Source organism: Dreissena polymorpha, chromosome 4 (assembly GCF_020536995.1).
Source record: "Dreissena polymorpha isolate Duluth1 chromosome 4, UMN_Dpol_1.0, whole genome shotgun sequence".
Lineage (NCBI taxonomy): Eukaryota > Metazoa > Mollusca > Bivalvia > Myida > Dreissenidae > Dreissena > Dreissena polymorpha.
In genome coordinates, this window is record NC_068358.1 from 21,626,537 (window position 1) to 21,651,120 (window position 24,584).

General features: G+C 38.7%; 2 protein-coding genes and 1 long non-coding RNA gene across 3 annotated transcripts; all 3 read left to right on the forward strand.

Moving 5' to 3' along the window:
* The first annotated feature begins 4,506 nt into the window (after positions 1-4,506).
* Positions 4,507-5,752, forward strand: LOC127878267 (uncharacterized). Its single transcript, XM_052424786.1, has 2 exons — positions 4,507-4,890; positions 5,018-5,752. Exons 1-2 carry the CDS (start codon positions 4,507-4,509, stop codon positions 5,750-5,752), a joined length of 1,119 nt encoding a protein of 372 aa, XP_052280746.1.
* A 5,775-nt stretch (positions 5,753-11,527) lies between these two features.
* On the forward strand, positions 11,528-18,887 carry LOC127877875 (uncharacterized). The gene is made up of 2 exons (XM_052424185.1): positions 11,528-12,972; positions 13,721-18,887. Exons 1-2 carry the CDS (start codon positions 12,503-12,505, stop codon positions 14,778-14,780), a joined length of 1,530 nt encoding a protein of 509 aa, XP_052280145.1. The 5' UTR covers positions 11,528-12,502; the 3' UTR covers positions 14,781-18,887.
* Positions 18,888-19,794: 907 nt separating this feature from the next.
* LOC127877900 (uncharacterized) lies at positions 19,795-22,039 on the forward strand. The gene is made up of 3 exons (XR_008048659.1): positions 19,795-19,928; positions 21,022-21,149; positions 21,705-22,039. It is a non-coding gene; the product is annotated as an uncharacterized LOC127877900 (long non-coding RNA).
* The last annotated feature ends 2,545 nt before the right edge of the window (positions 22,040-24,584 follow it).

Sequence of the window (24,584 nt, forward strand, 5' to 3'; positions counted from 1 at the left end):
GCAAATACCTATAGGTCTTTGTAAATAGTGATAACATAAATTACATTCTAAAATACGAGTGAAATGGTATTCACTGTTACTTGTCTTCTATCTTCAATGGTCGAATATGGATGTGTATGGTGTACTTAATAAACTACACGTATGATTTAAACGTTTAATGTACATCCATAATACATATATAATCAGGCAACTTGATAAAGCGCGTGCATGTGATGAGCGCTAGCAATGGACTGAGTAGACTGAGGCATGTATGTATATACTAACAGAGTGGCACTGGGTATGACTCGTGCATTCAATTCAAGGCATTTGCTGTGGCAATGGACTTATTATTAAAATTAAACGCTAGCATCTAGATCTAGTTCTTAATCGTTTTCCTTAAATCTTCAAACATTGGTTGGCTATCAAAATGCCACCAGAAGTCATTCATGGCCACAATGACTAACAATTGGAGTAAGTTATTATTTCTTTCTAACTTGTCGTCCATAGCCACAAATGCTGACTATTAAATAATTATTTACATTTGAAATAATACCAATTAACATTCATTTAAACATGTCGTCTATTACCACCATGAACAAAACAAATGATCATAAAGCAAGTCGCCTAAGGCGACATTAATTGACTTATAAAATATCATTTATGTTCATAATTACAAGTTATACATGGTAATCATAATTGACATGTGAAATTTTATCTAATTTATTCATTGCTTGTCGACATTTTTTTATTTTGTCAATTTACCAACACGTGAAAAGGCCCCTTTAAGGTGTCTACATGCTATAAATAGATGGAACGTTACTCTGACGCTGCAAGATTGTTCTTGATTGAAATACTATTTAATGGTTCCGTGATCTTTTCGGCATCTAAGTTACTCATTTGATTAGTCACAGACGTTAATTACTAGCAATGCAGATCAAAGTCTGAAAGGACACGGGCTCGAATCCGTTTGGTTATATTAAAGGGGCCTTTTCACAGATTTTGGCATGTTTTGAAGTTTGTCATTAAATGCTTTATATTGATAAATGTAAACATTGAATACAAAAAGCTCTAGCTAAAAAGCAAGAATAAAATTTAAAAAAGAAAAAAAGATAACCCTCAACAAGGCTCGAACCACTGACCCCTGGAGTCCTGGAGTAAAAAGTCTGCCACTTGGACCACTCGGTCATTCTTCCGAATGCAATGCCAGAAGTATTGTATGCTTTATATAAGCAATCCTCGTAGTTTCACAAATTTAACGACAACAACAGAACTCTCCAAATTATTAATTCATTTCGCGTTGCAACGCTTTATAATTTTCGGGTTTTTAAATCGTCAAAAGATGCATATAATGGCTATTTTATAGCATGGCAAATTGTCAGTATTACAGTTTCCTCACGAATATCATAACGAAAACATCCGTCGTAATGGGTGTATGATGCGCAACTTGTGTTGCTCTAAGTGTGTGCTTTATGTATCTCGCTTACAGCCTCACACCTGGATACCAGCGTATGCTGGGAAAAGGGGAGCATATTCAGTCTCCCTCTTCCAGGCATAGCCTCTCATGCATCAAGACCGCTGTGGCCCAGAAATGGGATCCTCTGCGAGGTGATGGATGGTAACTGGGCACCTTGCGGCCCCAGGCTAAACCACAAGGTCTCGGAGGAAACTAGGCCCCTAGATACTGGACTTGCATGACCCCCCGGCGCGGGGACATGCTCTGCAGTTTTGTAAACCTAGTTCCCAGCTATGGGTCAAATAGCTCCACTGCCTTGTGGATGCCTTGGGAGAGGAAAAGGCTAAGGGATGATACCCCGACAGAAAACCGCTGCTGCCTTGCAGTCCGTCGTTGGATCGACAAAGGCTAAAGGAAAACAACCTGACAGAAATACACTACTGCCTTGCAGTTCGTCGTTGGCTCGACAAAGGCTAAAGGAGGGGTAACCTGACCAAAACCTAGAGTGTTGAAATCAGAGATGCTGGGCCAACTGTCACTCTCTTAACAAACCACAGCATCATGTAATTTCCGCAATGACTATACAATCTACTAGTTATCAACGATGTGGTGCTGAGTCTTTGGGATCCCTCCAGGGAGATTCAGTGCCGGGCTCTGTGCCTCGACAGAGTCCACCCAAAGCTACTGGGGGTCACTCCTTCAAAAACACCAAGAGGAGAAGAACAGGCTTCAACAAGCCAATGATGAGAAAAGTCAAACAGCAACACTTTACAGTGATGCATTGCAATGCAGAGGGAGTGTTCAACAAGAAGGCTGAGCTAGAACATACCCTTCATGAGGAAAACATAAATGTCTGTTGCATACAAGAAACTCACCTTCAACCAACAAAATCCTTTAAGATCAGAGGATATCAGTGCTTCCGAAACGACAGGGTTGGTAGAAAAAATGAGGAATCATGACATTAGTCAGGAACAACATCAATGCTGTCCAGACTAAAACGCACATGGACGACTCTGAATTCCAAGTTCTGAGCCTCAGAAATAAAGATTTTAGTTTGACACTTGTGAACATGTACTCTCCAAATGACAAAAATCTATCCCTAGAAAACATCCCAACTGACAGTGAAAACTTCATGGTAGTTGGTGACTTCAACAGCCACTCTCAAAGCTGGGGATATGACCACATAGATAAACGTGGAGAAGAAGTGGAGACCTGGCAAGATGATAACAACTTTAATTTAATCAACAAGCCTGATGACCTTCCAACCTTTTACTCTAGAAGTTGGCACACTACTTCAACTCCTGATCTTGCTTTCTGTACAGCTGACATACATGGCCATGTCAAGAGGAAAGTAGCAGAACAACTAGGAGGAAGCGACCACCGCCCAGTCCACATCATTCTGGAACATACTGACTCTACTTCTTCAACTCTACCCAGAGGGAACTACAAGAAGGCCAACTGGACCTTGTACCAATCTGAGACAGACATCCTGTGTAAAGACATTAGAGTTGATGGTAGGGACATAAACCAAGTTGTAAAGGAGTTCAACAACAGCATACTCAAGGCTGCACAAGAAGCTATACCTAGAGGGGCAAGAAAAGAGTAAAAGCCATACTGGAGTGAAGAATTGGAAGAGTTGCAGAACAAGTTATCAGAAGCCAGGGTAGAAGAAGGATGAATCCAATCCCTCACAAGAAGCCAATCTGTCTCTACAGCATGCAAAGGCAAAATTCTTAAGATGCAAACTTGAAGCTCAGAGGAAAAGCTGGAGAAGGAAAACTGCATCTTTTAACTTAGAACGAGATGGACGCAAGTTGTGGAGACTTACAAAGCAACTGAATGATGACAATGAAAATGCGAGGGGCTCAGTAACTTTGGAGGAGAACGGAGAGCTGTTAACTGGAAAACAAACTGCAAATGTGTTTGCCAAAAATTACAAAGATGTCAGTGATATTCATGCCAACAGAGAGCGACAACGAGAAGCTAGAAAAGAACAGAGGGATAGGAGAGCAAGACGTGAATCATCAACATCTATGAATCAGGAACTGACCATGCACGAGCTTCAGCCATCAGACAACTGAAAGCAAAGAAATCACCAGGACCCGATGGAATTACCAACGAAATGCTAATTCATCTAGGCAAGACAGCAATGCGCAAACTCCTTGACATATACAATTACAGCTGGAAACAAGGTAAACTTCCCCAAATCTGGAAAGAGGTTACCATGATTCCTATCCACAAGACAATGGAGAGGATTGTTAATGCACGCCTCAAGTGGTATCTGGAGACCAATGATTTACTGGCACCCCAACAGGCAGGTTTCCGACAGTTTCGCTCAACTGAAGACCAGACTACTTACTTATCACAAGAGGTCGAAGACGCATTTCAAGAACAGAAGGTAGTCTTGACAGTCTGGATTGACCTTCAAAGGGCGTTCGACAAAGTCTGGACTGATGGTTTACAAGTGAAACTTATGAGGAACGGAGTTGACGGATCCATGCTGAGCTGGATCAAGGCATATTTATATAACAGGAGAGCCAGGGTTAGTCTGAACCAAACAAAAAGCAGGAAGTTCCTACTGCGCCATGGAGTCCCCCAAGGTGGAGTCTTATCTCCAACACCCTTTGTGCTTTTCATCAATGACATAGTGTCTGAGCTACCAAAGGGAGTAAAAGCCGCACTTTATGCAGATGACTTGGTGCTATGGTGTAAGGAAGAACATGCAACCACGGCCACATACAGAATGCAGGGAGCCATAGACAAGCTTACAGCATGGGCCAATGACTGGTGTGTCTCCATTAACAAGAAAAAAATCATCCACAACACTATTCACCATGTCCACAAAGCAAAGAGCTGGAAAGATCATGATGGAAGGGACACAGCTGAAGGAAGAAGATGAGGCTACATACCTAGGAGTCACATTTGACAAGAGGCAAACTTGGAAGCCACATATCAGCCGTATTGAAGGAACCGCCAGAAGGAAACTTGCTTTGATGCGCAAACTTGCTGAAACAACATGGGGTGCTAATGAGCAAATATTGAAAACCATATACCAGGGCACAGTGAGACCCACAATGGAATATAGCTCAGCAGCATGGTCCACTACAGCCAAGACCAACCAGCAAGCCCTCGACAAGGTACAGAACCAAGCACTGCGAATCATAACAGGGGCCACCAAGTCGACACCCATTGCCTTCATGGAAAAACTTACTGGTATACAGCCACTGCATGAAAGAAGACAAACTAAAGTACTACTACAGGCTGAAAAGTTCAAATCCCTACCTGACCATCCAATAAAAGCTAGACTTACTGAAGGTACTAAAAACCGGCTGAAGAGAGGTAGCTTTGTACACCAAGTGAAGACACTTAACAGACAGTTTGCACAACAGCTGGACACTCAAACAACTCCACTCAGCTCTGAAGACATTGTTAATCCAACAGCAAATGATCTTTCAAAAGTACAAATCAGACTTACTGTCCCCCTACTTGATTCAGAAGCACAAAATGAAATCCTGAAAAGAAGTCATACCTTAGCCATCATAAACTAGGATTTCCCATCAGATCTGTGGACACATGTATACACAGACGGATCAGCTACTAGAGCCGTTGAAGACGGAGGAGCTGGGATCCTCATCAGATATCCATCAGGCAGAAATGAAACACTTTTCATGGCCACAGGAAAGAGGTGCAGCAATTACAAAGCTGAGACTCATGAAGGCAGCCTCTATGATTGAGAACTCACCTGAAGATACCACCTCAGTAGTTTTCCTCACAGATGCAAGATCAGTCCTTGAAGCTCTGACAAACAACACCTCCCCAAAACTAGCTAAACTTATGACAAGACTCAGCAATAACCTCAACATAGCACTCCAGTGGATACCTGCCCACTGTGGAGTGTCAGGAAACGAGGAGGCTGACCAACTAGCTAAACAGGGAGCAAACACAGAGCAACCAAATACCCAGGTTACATACAGAGAGAAAGTCAGCATCATAAAGGCAATCACCAGGCCCCAGCAAGAGCAAGATGCTTATCACCTGCTTAACAGAGCAGAACAAGTAGTGATGGTTCGACTACGCTCAGGACACAACAGACTGAATGCCCACTTGTACAGAAAATGCAAGCTGGTACCCTCACCACTCTGTCCATGTGGAGAAGAGGAACAAACTGCTGAACATGTTCTTCAAAGATGCAAAAGACACGATCAGGAGCGAGCTGCGGATTGGTCCGAAGACACAACCCTCAACAGAAAACTGTATGGAGGTCTGGAAGATCTAAGACGGACTGCAACATTCATTGCAGAAACTGGCATGATTGTGTAGCGCGAACGCAAAGAAGAATTAGAAGATAACGAAAACGAAAATTTGCGAATCTGAGACAACTTTGTTTCAATTTTGTCAATTTACCCAAACGTGAAAAGGCCCCTTTAACCGTAACCTGTTAAAAGTTGTCGTAATTACATCTATTCGATCATTGGTTTGGTTTTAAGTCGGTGTATCAATATTAATGGGAAGAAACCTCAGACATTTCTCCCACGATATATGATGTAATGAAAATTGAATATACCGCAGGTTCCGACAATGATGACTTGGTTGGTATGTTTGTAGAGTCTCATCCCTTTAAGCACCTAACAGTTCTGAGTTACGCCCGACTGAAGTCAACAAATGTATTTTGTTGTGCTCAAATGCCCATAACTCCGGTCATTTCTATAATAATCAAACCAAATACAAAAATGCGCAAGTTTACATAGTGTTTCAAATGTTTATTGAGTGTCATCACTCTAACAGCTAAGTTTGTTTTAACGCAAATAAAACTAGCTGCAGTTTGTCTTCTGTGAATCCAAAATTCTAATTGATTCAGATTTACGGCAAAAAAAACTTTTTGGAAATCGTATTTAAAAAAATGCGAATAATTGTATATTATTAAATTTATTCATTGCTTGTCGACTATGGCCACAGTATTTGTCCTTTGAAATATTGCAGATATTCTTTATTGCAAGCCGAATATGGCCACAGTAATTGCCCTTTGAAATACAACCAATGTTCGGTATTGCAAATCGACTATTGCCACAGTAATTGACCTTTGAAATATCATCAATGTTATCCAATGCTAGTCGACTATGGCCACAGTAATAAACCATTGAAATATCACCAAGGTTCTTTATTGCAAGTCGACCATGGCCACAATATTTGACCTTTAAAATAGCCCCTATGTTCATTATTGCAAGTCGACTATGATCAAAGTAATTGATCTATGAAATAACACCAATGTTCATCAATGCAAGTCGTCTCTGGCCACAGTAATTGACCTTTGAAATATCATCGATGTTATTCATTGCTTGTCGACTTTTGCCAGAGTAATTGTCCTTTGAAATATAACAAATCTTTGCCTTTACAAGTCGACTATGGCAACAGTAAATGACCTTTGAAATATCACCAATTTTATTCATTTGTAGTCGACTATGGCCACAGCAAGTGACCTTTGAAATTCCACCAATATTCTCTATTGCAAATCGACTATGGCCACAGTAATTGACCTTTGACGGGGCAATCCATAACCCTAGTGGTGTCTTAAAGAGGCCTTTTCACAGATTTTGGTATGAATTGAAGTTTGTCATTAAATGCTTTATAATTGATATATGTTAGCATTGGATCTAAAAAGCTCCAGTAAAAAAACAATATCCAACAAACGACAGAAAAAAAGTATCCCGCAACTGAGCTCGAACCACTGACCCCTGGGGTAAAAGTCTATCGCTTACATCACTCGGCCATCCGTGCTGATACCAAAACTGTTGTATTTTATACTGCATAAAAGCAATCCTCGTAGTATCACAAAATATAATGACAACAACAGAACTCTCCAAATTATAAAATCGTTTCGCGTCGCAACGCTTTACAATTTTCAGGTTTTTTAATCGTCAAAAGATGCATATATTGGATATTTTAGAGCATAGGAAATATTCAGTAGTACTGTTTCCTCACAAATATCATAAGTACAACGAAACTTTGCGATTTCTAAACAAGTTTTGTGTGTCAATAAACCAAACCGCGAAAAGGCCCCTTTGAGGTGTCTACATACTATATATAGATGGAACGTCACTGTCGCTGTAAGATTGCTCTTGATTGAAATGCTATTTAATGGTTCCGTGATCTTTTCGGCATCTAAGTTACTCATTTGATTAGTCACAGACATTAATTACTAGCAATGCAGATCAAAGTCTGAAAGGCCACGGGCTCGAATCCGTTTGGTTATATTAACCGTAACCAGTTAAAAGTTGTCGTAATTAATATATATGACCATTGGTTTGGTTTAAAGCCGGTGAATCAATTAATGGGGTCTCCCAAGATATATGATGTAATGAAAATTGAATATACCGCAGGTTCCGACAATGATGACTTGGTTGGTATGTTTGTAGAGTCTCATCCCTTTAAGCACCTAACAGTTCTGAGTTACGCCCGACTGAAGTCAACAAATGTATTTTGTTGTGCTCAAATGCCCATAATTCCGGTCATTTCTATAATAATAAAATCAAATAATACAGTTGCGCAAGTTAACATATGTTTATTGAGTGTCGTCAATCTGACAGCTAAATTTGTTTTAACGCAAATAAAACCATCTGCAGTTTGTCTTCTGTGAATCCAAAATGTATATTGAATCAGATTTACGGCAAAAAAATTTTTTTTTGTAATCGTATATAAAAAATGCGAATTATTTTATATTATCAAATTTATTTATTGCGTGTCGACTATGGCCACAGTATTTGTCCTTTGAAATATTACAGATGTTCTTTATTGCAAGTCGAATATGGCCACAGTAATTGCCCTTTAAAATACAACCGATGTTCGCTATTGCAAGTCGACTATTGCCACAGTAATTGACCTTTGAAATGTCATCAATGTTATTTAATGCTAGTCGACTATGGACACAGTAATTAACCATTGAAATATCACCAATGTTTTTTATTGCAAGTCGACCATGGCCACAATAATTGACCTTTAAAATATCCCCTATGTTCATCATTGCAAGTTGGCTATGGCCAAAGTAATTGATCTATGAAATAACACCAATGTTCATCAGTGCAAGTCGTCTCTGGCCAAGTAATTGACCTTTGAAATATCATCAATGTTATTCTTTGATTGTCGACTTTTGCCTGAGTAATTGTCCTTTGAAATATAACAAATCTTCGCCATTACAAGTCGACTATGGCAACAGTAATTGACCTTTGAAATATCATCATTGTTATTGATTGGTAGTCGACTATGGCCACAGCAATTGACCTTTGAAATTCAACCAATATTCTGTATTGCAAATCGACTATGGCCACAGTAGGTGACCTTTGACGAGGCAATCCATAAACCTAGTGGTATCTTAAAGGGGCCTTTTCACAGATTTTGGTATGTATTGAAGTTTGTTATTAAATGCTTTATAATTGATAAATGTTAGCATTGAACATAAAAAGTTCCAGTAAAAACAATATACAAGTAAAGAAAGAAAAAAGTAACCCGCAACTGAGCTCGAACCAATGACCCCTGTGGTAAAAGTCTATTGCTTACACCACTCGGCCATCCGTGCTGATACCAAAACTGTTGTATTTTATAATTCATAAAAGCATTCCTCGTAGTTACACAAAATGTAACGACAACAACAGAACTCTCCAAGTTATACAATCGTTTTGCGTTGTAACGCTTTGCAATTTTCAGTTTTTTTAATCGTCAAAAGATGCATACAATGGATATTTTAGAGAATGGAAATTGTTCAGTTTTACTGTTTCCTCACAAATATCATAACTAAAACAAAAATTTGCGATTCTTTAACATTTTTTCTATTTTTGTCAATTTACCAAAACTTGAAAAGGCCCCTTTAAGGTGTCTACACACTATAAATAGATGGAACGTCACTGTCGCTGCAAGATTGTTATTGATTGAAATACTATTTAATGGTTCCGTTATCCTTTCAGCATCTACGTTACTAATTTGAATAGTCACAGACGTAAATTACTAGCAATGCAGATCAAAGTCTCAAAGGCAACGGTCTCGAATCCGTTCTGTTATATTAACCGTAACATGTTAACAGTTGTCGTAATAACATCTATTTGATCATTACTTACTCCCATGTTTACTGTTTCCCTGCACCAGAGTTCATAGTGGGTTTGTGAGTGTCCGGAAGTGAGAAGCCGGAAACCAAACTGAAATGGACCTTCAATATGTACGATCAAGACGGGAACGGCTCCATCAGCCGAGAGGAGATGTCCAATATGCTCAAGGTACGCGGATCTCGACTGATGAAGGGGGTGAAATCACTTGCTTTGTTTTCATTTAACCACATGTGTGGGGCGCGTTATCAGGTGACAACAACCTGATCTTATTACAGCCACACACAATCGTACCCGCTAGGAACCGTAAAATAAATGACTGAAACAATAAACATAAACAAATGTAAATTCCTATTTTCAAAGATATTGAAATTAGTATATTTGGCAAATACTCCTTTATTTCAACGCTTTAAAAAAAATACATGTATTTCTAAAAAGGGTATTCGTTAAAGTTGTCACTTGGCGGGAATTTCCACCTGGAATGATTTTTTTAATGACAATTTTGAAAAGGCAAATAATGTAGACAATTGCACTCAGTTGGTATGTTATAAGATTAATATTGTAAATCTGGCATCGCGCGCACATAATAACATATCGCTAATAGCGTAGAGAAACATTCCCAATCATTCATTCACAACCCATGCATTGTTTTTCCCTCGATGCCACACATTACCAGTAAACAATATAAATCAAGTACTTTGGAGTTATGTATACTAGTATTTCAGGCGATATAGAACTATATCGACGGACCTAATCAACAAGAAGGCGGATCTTCACACGATCAAAGTTCTAAGTCGGAACTATATCGACGGACCTAATCAACATGAAGGCGGATCTTCACACGATCAAAGTTCTAAGTCGGTTAATCAATATTAATAGGGAAAAAACAGTTCTCCCACGATATATTATGTAATGAAAATTGAATATACCGCGGGTTCCGACCATGCTGACCTGGTTGGTATGTTAATAGAGTCTCATCCCTTTAAGCACCCAACAGTTCTGAGTTACGCCCGACTGAAGTCAACAAATGTATTTCGTTGTGCTCATAGCCCAAAACTCCGGTCATTTCTATAATAATCAAACCAAAATATACAGGTGCGAAAGTTTACATATTGTTTCATATGTTCATTGATTGTCATCACTTTGACAGCTAAATTTGTTTTAACGCAAACAAAACCAGCTGCAATTTGTCTTCTGTGGATCCAAAATTTATATTGATTCAGATTTACGGCAAAAATAACTTTTTTGGAAATCGTGTTTTAAAAAAGATGCGAATAATTTAATAGAATTATGGTAACAAAGTAAATGAACATATACAAAATGCCATTGGTATCGAGGATTCGAACCCACGACATCTAGAAGCAAAAGCAAACTCACTACCACTACACCAAGCAGGTTTTTGAACTTGCAAACGCTTAAAAATCTGATTTGGATTAATGATTGTCAATAAACGAATATATAGTTTTACGTTTTTTTTAATCCGGATTATTATTTTGAAAGTTTAAATGTAATGCTAACATTCTTTTTTGAATCTAATAAAATGTTATTTTTGGAAAGTGTCATTTGCCCCACTGTGAACGAGTCCATTTAAACGAGCCTGAAACACTTAAACTAAATAATGTTGTGTCCGTAAATCAAGTGGTTAATGACAATTGCATTACGTTTATATTGTCAATTTGTAGGTTAACAACAATTATTTTCATTATTACGGATCAACATTCATTTGGAAGATACCGTCGTTATTGTTACAAAGGACACGAACCTGGACATGCGCCAAATAAATAACCTGTTATTGTAAGGACCATGATATAAATGCCAAAAGCTGGGGTTTGTAACAAGAGATGACATTGAACACTATGGCATGTGAACAGAAATAATACAGCTGACTGCTGGGTATTGCCACTATGTAGGATACGATAGAGTGGCCAAAGTATAGAAAGCGTGGGTATCGATCATGCGATTTTGACCGGTGGTTTCAAACTGGATTGGAAACATATAAAATTATAATTTATAAGACGCAGGATTTATAAATTGATTTATATTTGTAGCGTACTTCCCCTTTTGTTAAGCATACTGGTGTGAAACCTTTGATATCGAATTTACTTACTGCAGTGTAACCTATTCTATTATACGGAAGTTGCATCACTCTTCAACAGGATTCATCACTGCGCAGATCACTGTTTCAAAAAAAGCAATTTTTATTGCTTTATTGTGAATATTTGGACTTTTGGGTTCCGAGTAAACCGTATCATAGCAGATTTTGCTTTATCTTTACTCTGTTTAACAGGGGTTTTACACGGTACAGATAATTTCGATAAATATATAAAGATACATTTTTTCCTTTGTTGTGTTGACCTACTTTCGTAGTGCCGTAGCGTCACTTCTTAATTTTTTCACTGAATATTTCTGTGAGCGAATATTTCATTTATTATGGGTGTTATTTGCTTTACAGCTGACGAATAACGTCAAATATATTATTTTATTGATTGGTGCGTTCATTAATTTTAATCAGCATCCCTTTTATCTTTGTTTTTATGTATAGCGTGGTTGACCTACTTTCATAGCGTGGGTACGCTAATTTGATAAGATACCAATAGCATCTTTTTTGTGACAAGGATTTGTACAATGTCTACCTCAGTTTTGTTGCTGGGGCACTCGTTTGTTAAACGTTTTCACTTCTGGTGTGCCTCAAATCACAAACATAATTTAAATTTATCCTCCAATAGGATACAAATTTACTGGCATGGTGTAAGTGGAGGAATTCTCCTGCCAACTAACAAATCCAAGTCCTTGTCACAAGCTACATACCTTGTCTCTGAGCTAAACATTGATGTTACTTTTGTAGAAGCTGGAAGTAATGATCTGTGTGATTTGTCCTTGTCTGTTGAAGGCATAATGCAAGCTTTGTTTGATCTTGCAGCCACAATTCTTAATTCTGGAAGCAAACTGGTGATCATTGCGGAAATACTGCAAAGACGAAATGACAACATGTTTAATATGCGTGCTCGCCAGGCAAATGCTCTCATTTCAGCACATTGCAGAACGTCTCGTCAACTTATTTTCTGGACTCACTCACGGAACAATTTTAACTTGCGCTTTACAGAACATTTTGCTGCTGATGATGGTGTACATGTCCATCCTACCCGGGGCATGCCACGATATTTTATGTCTGTGCGCAGTGCTTTGCTTTTTGCTGAACGCAGGCTTCCATTGGCAGAGAATCAAGCTGAGTCTGTTTAAAATATTGCTTTCTCATTTTAAGTTATTTTCTCCATTATTTGACATTGTGGTGCAATATTTTCAGACAACATTTTGTGAGCTGTATCGGGAGTGTTGGGAACAGCAGCGTGGAAGTCTGTTCAAAGGTGTCCATCAGTCCCTGCTCAGCCTGTTCAGTGTTGGAAGAGTATTCCATCTGTACTCTCAGTGGTCGAGTATCCAAAATCGAGGGCAAGCTTTTTCTTTTCATTTATTTCATAATTGCCCCAAGATGTGTACAATTCATTTTATCCTGTTTGTATGCAGGCTGATTATGAATATGATATCTATATTTTCACATGTTTGGTGGTGTGCCTGTTACATTTATTGGGAATTGGTTGTGTTCCCAATCTCTTTTTTGTTGGGCATTGGTTGTGTGCCCATTAGAAATTATTCGGGCCTTAAATGTGTGCCCATTTATAATTATTGGATATTGGTTGTGTATCCAATGCATTTATATTATTATCGGGTATTGGTTGTGTGCCCAATAAATATTTTATAGGGTATTGGTAGTATACCCATACTTGATTTATCGGGACTTAATTGTGTGCCCGTTACATTCATTGTTTATTAGTTGTGTACCCATTTTATATTTCGAGCATTGGTTGTGTACCAATGTCATGATGATATTTCCATGTATTTGCTGTGGGCGCCATAACATATTATTGGGTATGAGTTAATGTACCCATTATTTAATCCTGTGTATTTAGCTATGTGCCCATTACACTTGGAAAAGAGTTTATAACATTATATTAAATTGCCTGGATATTTAATTTGTATCCAATTGCAACTCATTTGATTATTGGCACAATGCCTGTATTCTAACATACCTGTGAGGTGTGTTATTTTTCGGCTACTTGCTTTGTCACCTCTGTACTTGCAAGTAGTGTATATTTCAAATTCCCTCTTCGTATTCCTTATATAAATTTTGTCGTTTCAGCGCAATGGGAAAAGCTGACCCACGGACAGCGAAAGGTGGCAAACGGAAGGCCAGCAGGGCAGCATCTCCAGAAGAACCAGCCCCCAAACAGAACAGACTTGCAACGCTGATAGCTGAGGCCATATCCCAAGACAGGGAAGTTCTGGAAGAAATACAGACTCTTCTGACTGCTCCTACTGAGCCCACGAGGAAGCCGGATGGAACCTCTTCAGCCATTTCCATATCAGAGACTGATAACATCAGTGAGGAGTCGGATGATGTATCCTCAGTCCTGGCGATGTCTAACTTTGGCGACGGCCCTTCAACTAGTTCAGCCGCCGACATTAGTTTAGGTGTTTTTTCTGTTGTTCATCCACCTCTAGACCAAAACACTATGAATAAGATTGTTAATGGGGAATACGTTGATTTTCCATCACTAATCTTCAAAGATCAAAATCATGAAACAACAACCATTCACAAAACTCAATCTTCTACAATCACATCAACGCACAAGGCTAGTCGGAAGCAACTTCACAACATCCATCAATGGAATGAAGCATTCCAAATCTACTCCGACATATACACCCAGAAATACCCAACACAAGCCCCCCATCTTTTCAGGTACATGACCATAATTCAAAGACTGTCCAACAGCACCCGCGCCTGGTTGACCTACGACGAAAAGTTCCGTCGTCTAAGGGCTGCGTGCCCCTCTATTCCATGGGGTACTGTCCACATAGAAACCTTTCTCTTCTGTACGACACTGGGTCAAAGCCAGCCCTTTCGGACCAGTGCAACACCATCTTCAGGCTTCCGGTCTTTCTCAAACAGGCCTAACAAGTCTCCCTTCTTCAGGAGAGGCTACTGTTGGGATTTCCAACAAGTGGGTTCATGTGAACGGCCCAGATGCACACAAGCACACCGATGCGGAGGTTGCGAGGGCCCACACGGTGCCTTCCAATGCAACCAGCCATTCCTCAAACCTAAACGTAACAACTTCGCCAGTCCTTTCACTCCCAAACCATCTTCATTCGGAAAGCCAACAACGTCCCAGCAGCAGCAGCAACAGCAGCAAAAGTAAAGCACCATTTCCACTTCCAACACCTATCATCCTTGATAAACTTCATCCACTATTGATAGGGTATGACCCTAGCCTTTCATTGTTCTTAACCAGGGGTTTCAGTCAGGGGTTTTCTCTTGGATGTGAGGGCACACTGTCGTCCCGATTACCCAAAAATCATTCTTCAGTATCTGTCCACAAAGACTTTGTCAAGAACAAGCTTCAAAATGAACTTCATTTAGGTCGTATTAAAGGCCCTTATATACATCCACCATTTGATAATTTCATCTGCAGTCCTTTGGGTGTGGTACCAAAAAGAGAACCAAATAGTTTCCGGCTCATACATGACCTTTCATTTTCTCCATCACATTCAGGATCTGTAAACTCTCTCATCACCAAGAATTATTCAGCTGTTACGTTGGAAACTTTTGACCATGTTGCTGCTCTTGTCCTACAGTGTGGTAAAAATTCTCTGGTTGCTAAGGCTGACATACAAGACGCTTTCCGTATAATCCCTATTTGTCCTCTAGATTACCATAACTTAGGATTTTTCTTCAATGGTGGTTACTATTTCGATACAGTCTTGCCAATGGGTGCGTCTTCTTCAGTTTCCATCTTCGAAGCCTTTTCTTCTTCCTTGCAGTGGATCTTACAAAACAAGTTTGGTGTACAATATGTATCCCATATTGTTGATGATTTTATTTTTGTGGGTCCTGGCAATTCTTCTATTTGTGCTCAAAGCCTGCACACATTTTTCGAACTTGCTCGAGAAATAGGGCTTCCTATCAAACTATCCAAAACAGTAAATCCTACAACAAAAGCGGAGGTACACGGCATACTGATAGACACTACCACATTAACGGCTAGTCTTCCACCAGCCAAGGTACAGACTCTCCGCAATCTCCTCTTTTCGTTCAAACGCCGCAAGAAAACAACTCTAAGAGACTTACAATCTCTACTGGGGCATTTGAATTTTGCTTGCAAAGTCATCAAACCTGGTCGTTGTTTTTTGCGACGCCTCTATGATTTGACTATTGGTATTTCTAAACCAACTCATCATATCAGATTGTCAAACGAAGCTCGCTCTGACTTGTGTCTGTGGTACCAGTTCTTAGAGCAGTACAACGGATGTACGTTGCTTACCGGAGATAGATTTGTCTCCTCCACAACTTTAAAGTTATTCTCAGATGCAGCAGGTTCTCAAGGCTTTGCATGTACACATGGTACATCTTGGACCTATGGATTGTTTCCCCCCTATGCTAAAAAACACCACATAAACATTCTAGAACTGTACCCTATAGCTATGGCAGTTAACATGTTTGGACATTTATGGTCGAACAAAAACATTCTCTTCATAACCGACAACATGGCTGTGATGTTTTGCCTTAATAAACAGACCTCGAAAGATAAGATTATGATGAAACTTGTTCGCTCTATCGTACTCCAAGCTCTACGATACAATTTCTGTTTCCGTTCGAAACACATAACCACTAAAAATAACACAATTTGTGATCTCCTTTCTCGCCTTCAGATCCAGGAAGCACTCACAAGGGCTCCACACTTGGACAGAATCCCTCTTCCGATTCCACTTGCCATGAGTCCCTCCAAATTGCTGCGGTGAAGGATTATCTACTACAAATGTCTCTTGCAAGCTCAACCAGGCGTGCTTATGACCGGTTCTGGTCCAGGTTCAAAGATTTTACCTCCAGTAACAATATGGGCAGTTTTCTACCTGCCTCTCATGAGACGGTAGCCTCTTTTGTCGCTCATTTACATATGCGGGGTTACGCGCCTTCAACATTAAGCAGTCACCTGTCTGCAATTTCATACCACCACCAAGTTCATAATTTTCCAGACCCTTGTGATACTTACTTAGTAAGACGATTAGTGCTCGGTGCGCACAAGTCCAACACCAAACCTGACTGCAGAAAGCCTTTACTACTAGAAGATGTATCTCGTCTAATACTAACTACAACCTTACTTTTCTCCCAAAATCCCTACATGCAACTCTTGTGCCAGGCACTCATCCTGGTAACATTTCACGGTTTCTTTCGAATGGGAGAGTTGCTCTCTAAAAAACGAGAGATGGGGCATCATGTGGTTCAGTTTTCACATGTCATTGTTAGAAGCAAGTCAGTGCTCATACGTTTACACAGGCATAAGACAAACAAAACCAGCAAGCCAGTAACTATTGTCCTGAAAGCATCACCAATACATTGTCCTGTCCGCACCTTGAGGAAATTTTTGGAAGTCAGGGGAAACCACCCGGGACCATTATTCACATTGTCAAACAATTTTCCCCTCACACTGGGTTCTTTTAGACCTACGTTTAACAAAATTCTTACTTACTCCAAATTCGATCCCAAACATTACACATTTCACAGTTTAAGAATTGGAGCTTGCACGCAAGCGGTCCTCTCTGGCAAATCTGAACAAGATATCATGCTTATGGGCAGATGGAAATCCAAAGCTTTCAGAAGATATATCCGTCTACCTCAGGTCACCTCATAACTCACAGGGTCACCAATCAAACGCAGTCTTAACCCCTCCATTTGAGTTTAGTACTGAAGGTATTGGTCGTGTACCTTCTAGTTCTCTTTTATGTAGTTGGGGCAATGGGTAAAAGAATGCATTTTATTGTTAATGTGTTAACTGCATACATAAGATTGTATTGCCTTTTATAACACATTTCAATGTTAACCAAAGCAGCCAAGATGTAAATACGTGTATATAAAAATTTCAATGTTAACCAAAGCAGCCAAGATGTAAATACGTGTATATAAAATTATGTTGTGTTTATCCAGTTACTGGGTGTCAATTTACTTGCTATCATGTTGTATACTTTTTCATGTACATTTTACTGTCAACATTTTATTGCTATTTGTTTCTGTAGATGTTTGCTTGTTCTATTAGAACAGCTTTTCAAGGGATTATTTTCCCTAATTAAACATTGACCATACCAAAGTTATTACATTCAACTGTATATCTTCTTCCACATGCATATACCATTTTAGATATTGGCTCATTACTATGTCGTACTAAAACTTATTTTATTCTCACTATTTTTAACTTTCTTACATACTGCCATTGTGAACCTGTGATATTCCATGACACCATGTATGGGTTTGTTCATTTTTATACTATTTTACTTACAATTAGTCATTTTAAAGTGCATTATCTTTGTGTTCCGTGATTTATTACTAGTCAACACCTTTTTACTTGCTTATGATTTTATTTTTGTGTATTTGTCTGCCTTAGCCTTTATAGCTAGGGAAACCTGTAAGTGTATGAGTGTATCTCTACACCACACGTATCTATTTTTTTGTTGTTTGTTATGAATTCCTTTTTAATAGTTCTCTCTTTTTCCATGCGCTCTCCATTTCCTCGGTTGGACTGGTTTGTGGACTTTGTTGTTCGTCCAACTTTATGGGACTATGTTGCATATATTTACTGATTTCTTTTCACTTATTTGCTTACGCTTTCAACAATTAATAAATGTCGGTTGGAGCTTCTGCACCAGCCCTTTTCAATCCATTTATTGTTGTCTAGTTTTTCTGTCCCACAAATGAACTAGGAATTTGGAGAGCAAAAAATATAAAATTATAATTTATAAGACGCAGGATTTATAAATTGATTTATATTTGTAGCGTACTTCCCCTTTTGTTAAGCATACTGGTGTGAAACCTTTGATATCGAATTTACTTACTGCAGTGTAACCTATTCTATTATACGGAAGTTGCATCACTCTTCAACAGGATTCATCACTGCGCAGATCACTGTTTCAAAAAAAGCAATTTTTACCACCATCCCTCCCCCTCCTCCATCGTCGTTATGCTTTTTGTTGTGGTTTATTTACATAGTGTCTTTCCTGTTTTACCTCAATTTTGTTGTTGTTTTGAACGTTTCATGTATGTAATGCAATGCTTTATTCTTGCATAATATTTTGTATGCCATGCCATATTTCTTGCTTGCATAATATGATATCTCACAACTTGGACTTTGTTGTTCGTCCAACTTTATGGGACTATGTTGCATATATTTACTGATTTCTTTTCACTTATTTGCTTACGCTTTCAACAATTAATAAATGTCGGTTGGAGCTTCTGCACCAGCCCTTTTCAATCCATTTATTGTTGTCTAGTTTTTCTGTCCCACAAATGAACTAGGAATTTGGAGAGCAAAAATATAAATATACTATATATGACAACGGACGGGGGTTTATTCAGACTGCGGATTTGACTGGGATTTCACGACGTGGAAAGTGAACACATTAGTTCATTTGGTGTTCAAAATGCCACTTCAAGATAGACATGAGTTCTGGGCGATCAAAGGTGCGACAGCTAGACCCCAAGACACTTACGGACTTACAGAATACCGTGGACGTGGATTTCAGTCGAGAGGAGATAGAGCAATGGTTTCGGGAGTACCAGTCAACCTTGGTACGTACTCATAGAATATTAAATGTACATTTATACGGTAAGTGTCTCTACAGTTTGTAGTGTGGATAATGTGTTTGCAGAATGCTTACCACGGCTATCAAAAGCCTTTTAAAACAAGTGCATGGAAACTTTGTTGCCGCGTGTACCAGGAATCGTTGTTACGTACTCGTATAACGGTTTATACTTCATATTTCGAGTTGGTGTCTTTACCGTAAATCGTATGGAATATGTTCATAAAAATGACTAAACTCCACTGACAATATATAATTGTATTATAAGTAAGGTTGGTACATGGCGAAACATTAATTGTTCGTTTTGATCCTTTATCACGTGATGCGCTAGAATTATAATCCGAAGGTTCTTGTAATGTGGCTTGCGATTATTTAAATTCATACGCTTGTATGTTTGTTCACTCGCAAAAGTGATAACATTTAGATTTCAGAATATGAGAATACATGTATTGTCTAGCCTCACGAGTATGATGATTTTGGTTACTGTTAATCGGCTATGTAACCAGTTGATATCTTCTTGTGTGTTTGACGTCTCTTAAATAAGCTCACAAACACAAAGCTCAGCGTGTTTTTATTTCAGGGGAAAGGAAAGAGCAAACTAACTAAGCAGAAATTTCGGTCTGTTTACAATAGCGTATTTGACGGAGATGCAGACGAATTTGTTGGGCACCTCTTTCGATCGTTTGATTCCAACCAAGATGGATTTGTCGATTTTAAAGGTAATCAGCTTGATGTTCATACTTGATTGACTGGCGTTTGATATTCTTCATTTTAAGTTCGGTGTATTACGGTTCCTTAGAAAACAAATCTTAACCTGATCACAATCTTCGTCAGTTAGTTAACATTTTTTGTTTAAAGCCAATAGTGTTCACTGAATATCAGGGATTTCAGTAGATTTTGAAAACCAGGAGTCAAAATAACCCAAGGTCTCAAAATGATAGGGGGTCAAAATAAAAATAATAATGGTCAAATTACTGAAGTACGGTAACTTGAAATGTTTCTCTATCCATGTTTAAGGTTTTTTAATAACTTATTTATCATAATAATGAATAAAAACATTTTCACAAAAGCTTCCTTATTTCCATAAATGATCAGTCCGGGTCCTTTTTCAAATTGGATTGTGGAAAACAAATGTGTCAAAATGATGCAAGACTAATTTTTTGAAGGAGTCAAAAATGAAAAAAAAGCAACTTGCTTGCATCAAAATGCAGGATTCTGCTTCAATTGAAATCACTGTATATGTTATTTATACTGAATTTGAACTTCAAGCAGAAGCACTCAAATACTTAAAATACAATATTTAAGATATACAAAAATGGTATAGTGTTGTTTTTTAAACATATTGATTGAACCTCGATTGCATAGAACGCAATTACTTGATGCCATAAACTTTGCTTTCTCAGAAATCTCAGTACATTTTCTTAATAATAGTGCCTTTGGAAATATTGTGCGAACCTTTTCTTAAGTTGGATCGAATCCAAGACTTCAATATCGGTCAATCATATTGCAATGTTAGCCGATCATTGATTATTGATGCCAAACTGTGCTATATTGTTTTATACAAAGGGACATGTGCTGCCTGTGGTTTTAAAACAAACACATGGCAATAATTGCATTTTTGAATGAAAAGAAGAGTGTATTGCTGCACTATTGACCGTGGAAGATATGAACCAGTCGAGTCCGTCCATTAGAATTTGTAATTCTTTATTCAGAACCAATACACCGTTGCTACCATTTATTTTGGACAAATATTTGTGTCACCCATGTCATATAAGTTTACTTACTCCCATGTTTACTGTTTCCCTGCACCAGAGTTCATAGTGGGTTTGTGAGTGTCCGGAAGTGAGAAGCCGGAAACCAAACTGAAATGGACCTTCAATATGTACGATCAAGACGGGAACGGCTCCATCAGCCGAGAGGAGATGTCCAATATGCTCAAGGTACGCGGATCTCGACTGATAAAGGGGGTGAAATCACTTGCTTTGTTTTCATTTAACCACATGTGTGGGGCGCGTTATCAGGTGACAACAACCTGATCTTATTACAGCCACACACAATCGTACCCGCTAGGAACCGTAAAATAAATTACTGAAACAATAAACATAAACAAATGTAAATTCCTATTTTCAAAGATATTGAAATTAGTATATTTGGCAAATACTCCTTTATTTCAACGCTTTAAAAAAAAATACATGTATTTCTAAAAAGGGTATTCGTTAAAGTTGTCACTTGGCGGGAATTTCCACCTGGAAGGATTTTTTTAATGACAATTTTGAAAAGGCAAATAATGTAGACAATTGCACTCAGTTGGTATGTTATAAGATTAATATTGTAAATCTGGCATCGCGCGCACATAATAACATATCGCTAATAGCGTACAGAAACATTCCCAATCATTCATTCACAACCCATGCATTGTTTTTCCCTCGATGCCACACATTACCAGTAAACAATATAAATCAAGTACTTTGGAGTTATGTATACTAGTATTTCAGGCGATATACAGAACTATATCGACGGACCTAATCAACATGAAGGCGGATCTTCACACGATCGACACACTCGTGAAGGAATTCTTCAAATCGGCTGACCGTAATCATGACTGACGACTCAATCAGCCGCGAAGTGTTCATGAGCGGCGCGCGGGGAATGCCGGTGATTCTAGATTTACTGCAGCGTAACCCGGAAGACGAACCCGCATTTGAGGAGTCGGTCACACAACTAGACGCTATTTACGATTCCAATGATACCATGTGTACACAGGGTCAGGCAGGCCTTAGTGAGCGTGCGAAGGCGTCGGCCGCTTCATAGCCATGGATTTATGGAAGTCTGGTTTCGCCGATCCACGCACACACATGCAAAATACCCCCACATAGATTGTATATAAACAAAGCAATATTTCATGACAGTCTAGTTTAGACATTTTAGAAACGCGTGCATTTTAATCATCCATTATATTCACATCATGTTTGCAGAAAAGTTCAGGTGTCAACATAATTATCTTTATATGTAAAGAAAATACGTGTATTCTAGTACTAGATGTTGCCACAAAGTGGGTCCACTAGAAGGTCAGTAAATATAACAGAAATGTGTACTCTTGTTAGTCTGTTATTTTTTACAGAAATGCTTACTGTCTACTGATCAACTTGCGTAGGAACAATTCATGATAACAAATGGGCATTACAAGTGTTGAATCAGCTTTCATGGATAGATGCACACTAGACAAACACAGCAATCAAAACAAGTAAATGGTTTATACAAAGAAATAAATATAGCGTTATGCCTCTCAGTCACAAATTATCCGGTCGTCGGTCGATTTGTCCGATCTCCAGGCATCGGGAAGACTGGACACGTCGGAGCCGTCCGCCGTCCGATGAGTGACACGGGTTAATACATCAGTCACAAATAGAGACCGATCACTGTCCGATCAGCGGACGACGTATTTTTCGGATCATCGGGCTGACGCCCGGCAGAGGATTGCACGGTCACCGGGTCATTTTGAAGCATCGGGCGGCGTCCGGAATAATTTTGAATCTCATTTAAAATTAAACCCGACTTCAATGATTCACAGCGTGACCCTACTAGCGATTCCAGCTTAAAAAGAACCCAAAATACAATATGCCTACCGCAGTTGCCCTTCCTGAGTAACAAAGAACACAACAACAACAAGAGGTCATGACCCCACAGTTTCGCATTTGAAAATGGTCATATTCTCAGGATGTAATGCAATTTGGGGGTACAATAAGACCTATTACCCTCAAATTTGACATTGAAACCAACCCTTTCCCAATATTTCACTTTTTGACCGGGGCCAATTCGCATATTTCTGCTTCCTGCCGTGTACTGCTACCTTAAGGACACCAATTATTCTTTTTCATTTCTGCAAAAGCATCTTTTTCTAGTATTTTAGACTATTCCTGACAAAAACACACTGTTTTCACTCAACTGTACTGCAAAAAAGACTGTCTTTCTTCATATCAAACACTTAACCCAAAGTGCACACTTTACTTCTATTTCACATAGAATTCATGCATTCAGAGTTCTGAGAGAAGACTCTTTAAATGTCTCCTGGAACCTTTTAGACACCTTTCAAACCTTTTTCCTTTTTATAAACACTCTACTCGTGCTAATATACATCTTACTTGCACAGCAGATACCTTTTCCAACATGTCTGGACCTAATTTTTGAGAAAAATAGTTGATTTTTCAGCCCCTGGGGTGCCAATTACCTTGACTTTTGTCTATTTTGCTCCTTCTCCTACATGAATACAACTGTTTTAGCATACATAAGACCCTAAGAACATGAGAAACACTCAAATAACATGAAACAGTAAGAATAACCTGATAAAATAATAGCAAACGCGATGTCGGACAGCCATTTCACTGTTAAGAGCTTTTTTCTGATTCCAGCTGAAACAAGATGTGTTTGTGAACCACTTTGTACACCCCCTCATATATATGACCTTTGAACTTGACCTTTGACATTGAAGGATGACCTTGACCTTTCACCACTCAAAATGTGCAGCTCCATGAGGTACACATGCATGCCAGATATCAAGTTGCTATCTTCAATATTGCCAAATTCGACCTTTGACCTTGACCTTTAACCTTGAAGGATGACTTTGACCTTGACCTTTCACCACTTAAAATGTGCAGCTTCATGAGATACACATGCATGCCAAATATCAAGTTGCTATCTTTAATATTGCATAAGTTATGGTAAATGTAAAAGTTTGACGCAAACAAACAAACCAACGAACAAACCAACAGACAGGGCAAAAACAATATGTCCCCCAGTATAGACTGGGAACATAAATAGCCATTTTTCAATATTTGAATCATTTCCCTTATTTAGATCAGTTATTTACAACCAAATTATGAAAACTAAGCTCATCCAAGCCCATTTCTTGACTGGACGTTGGTGTAAAATCTTAAAAAAATACATTTCACAGGCCGGCTGTGTAAAAAAAATATTGTCATTTACCAATTAAGGACACCAATTACTCTTTTTCATAACTGTTAAAGCATCTTTTTCTAGTATTTTAGACAATTCCTAAACAAGGGACAAAATTGTCACAAAACCAGGTTTTCATTGTGAAAAAAAATCTGATAAAGGGAGACAACTCAAACTGAACTTTTGAAATGAACAAACAAAATTAACCCCCTGTGTAAGTTTGTTTGAAAATTAATCTATTTTTAGTCGTGGCAACCTTGACATTGGAGATATTGACGTGATTCTTTCATGCGACGCACCGTCCCATGATGGTGAACAAATGTGCCAAATGATTTTAAAATCTGACAATGAACGACATAGTTATGGCTCGGACAAGCTCATTTATGGCCATTTTTGACCTTTGAACTCAAAGTGTGACCTTG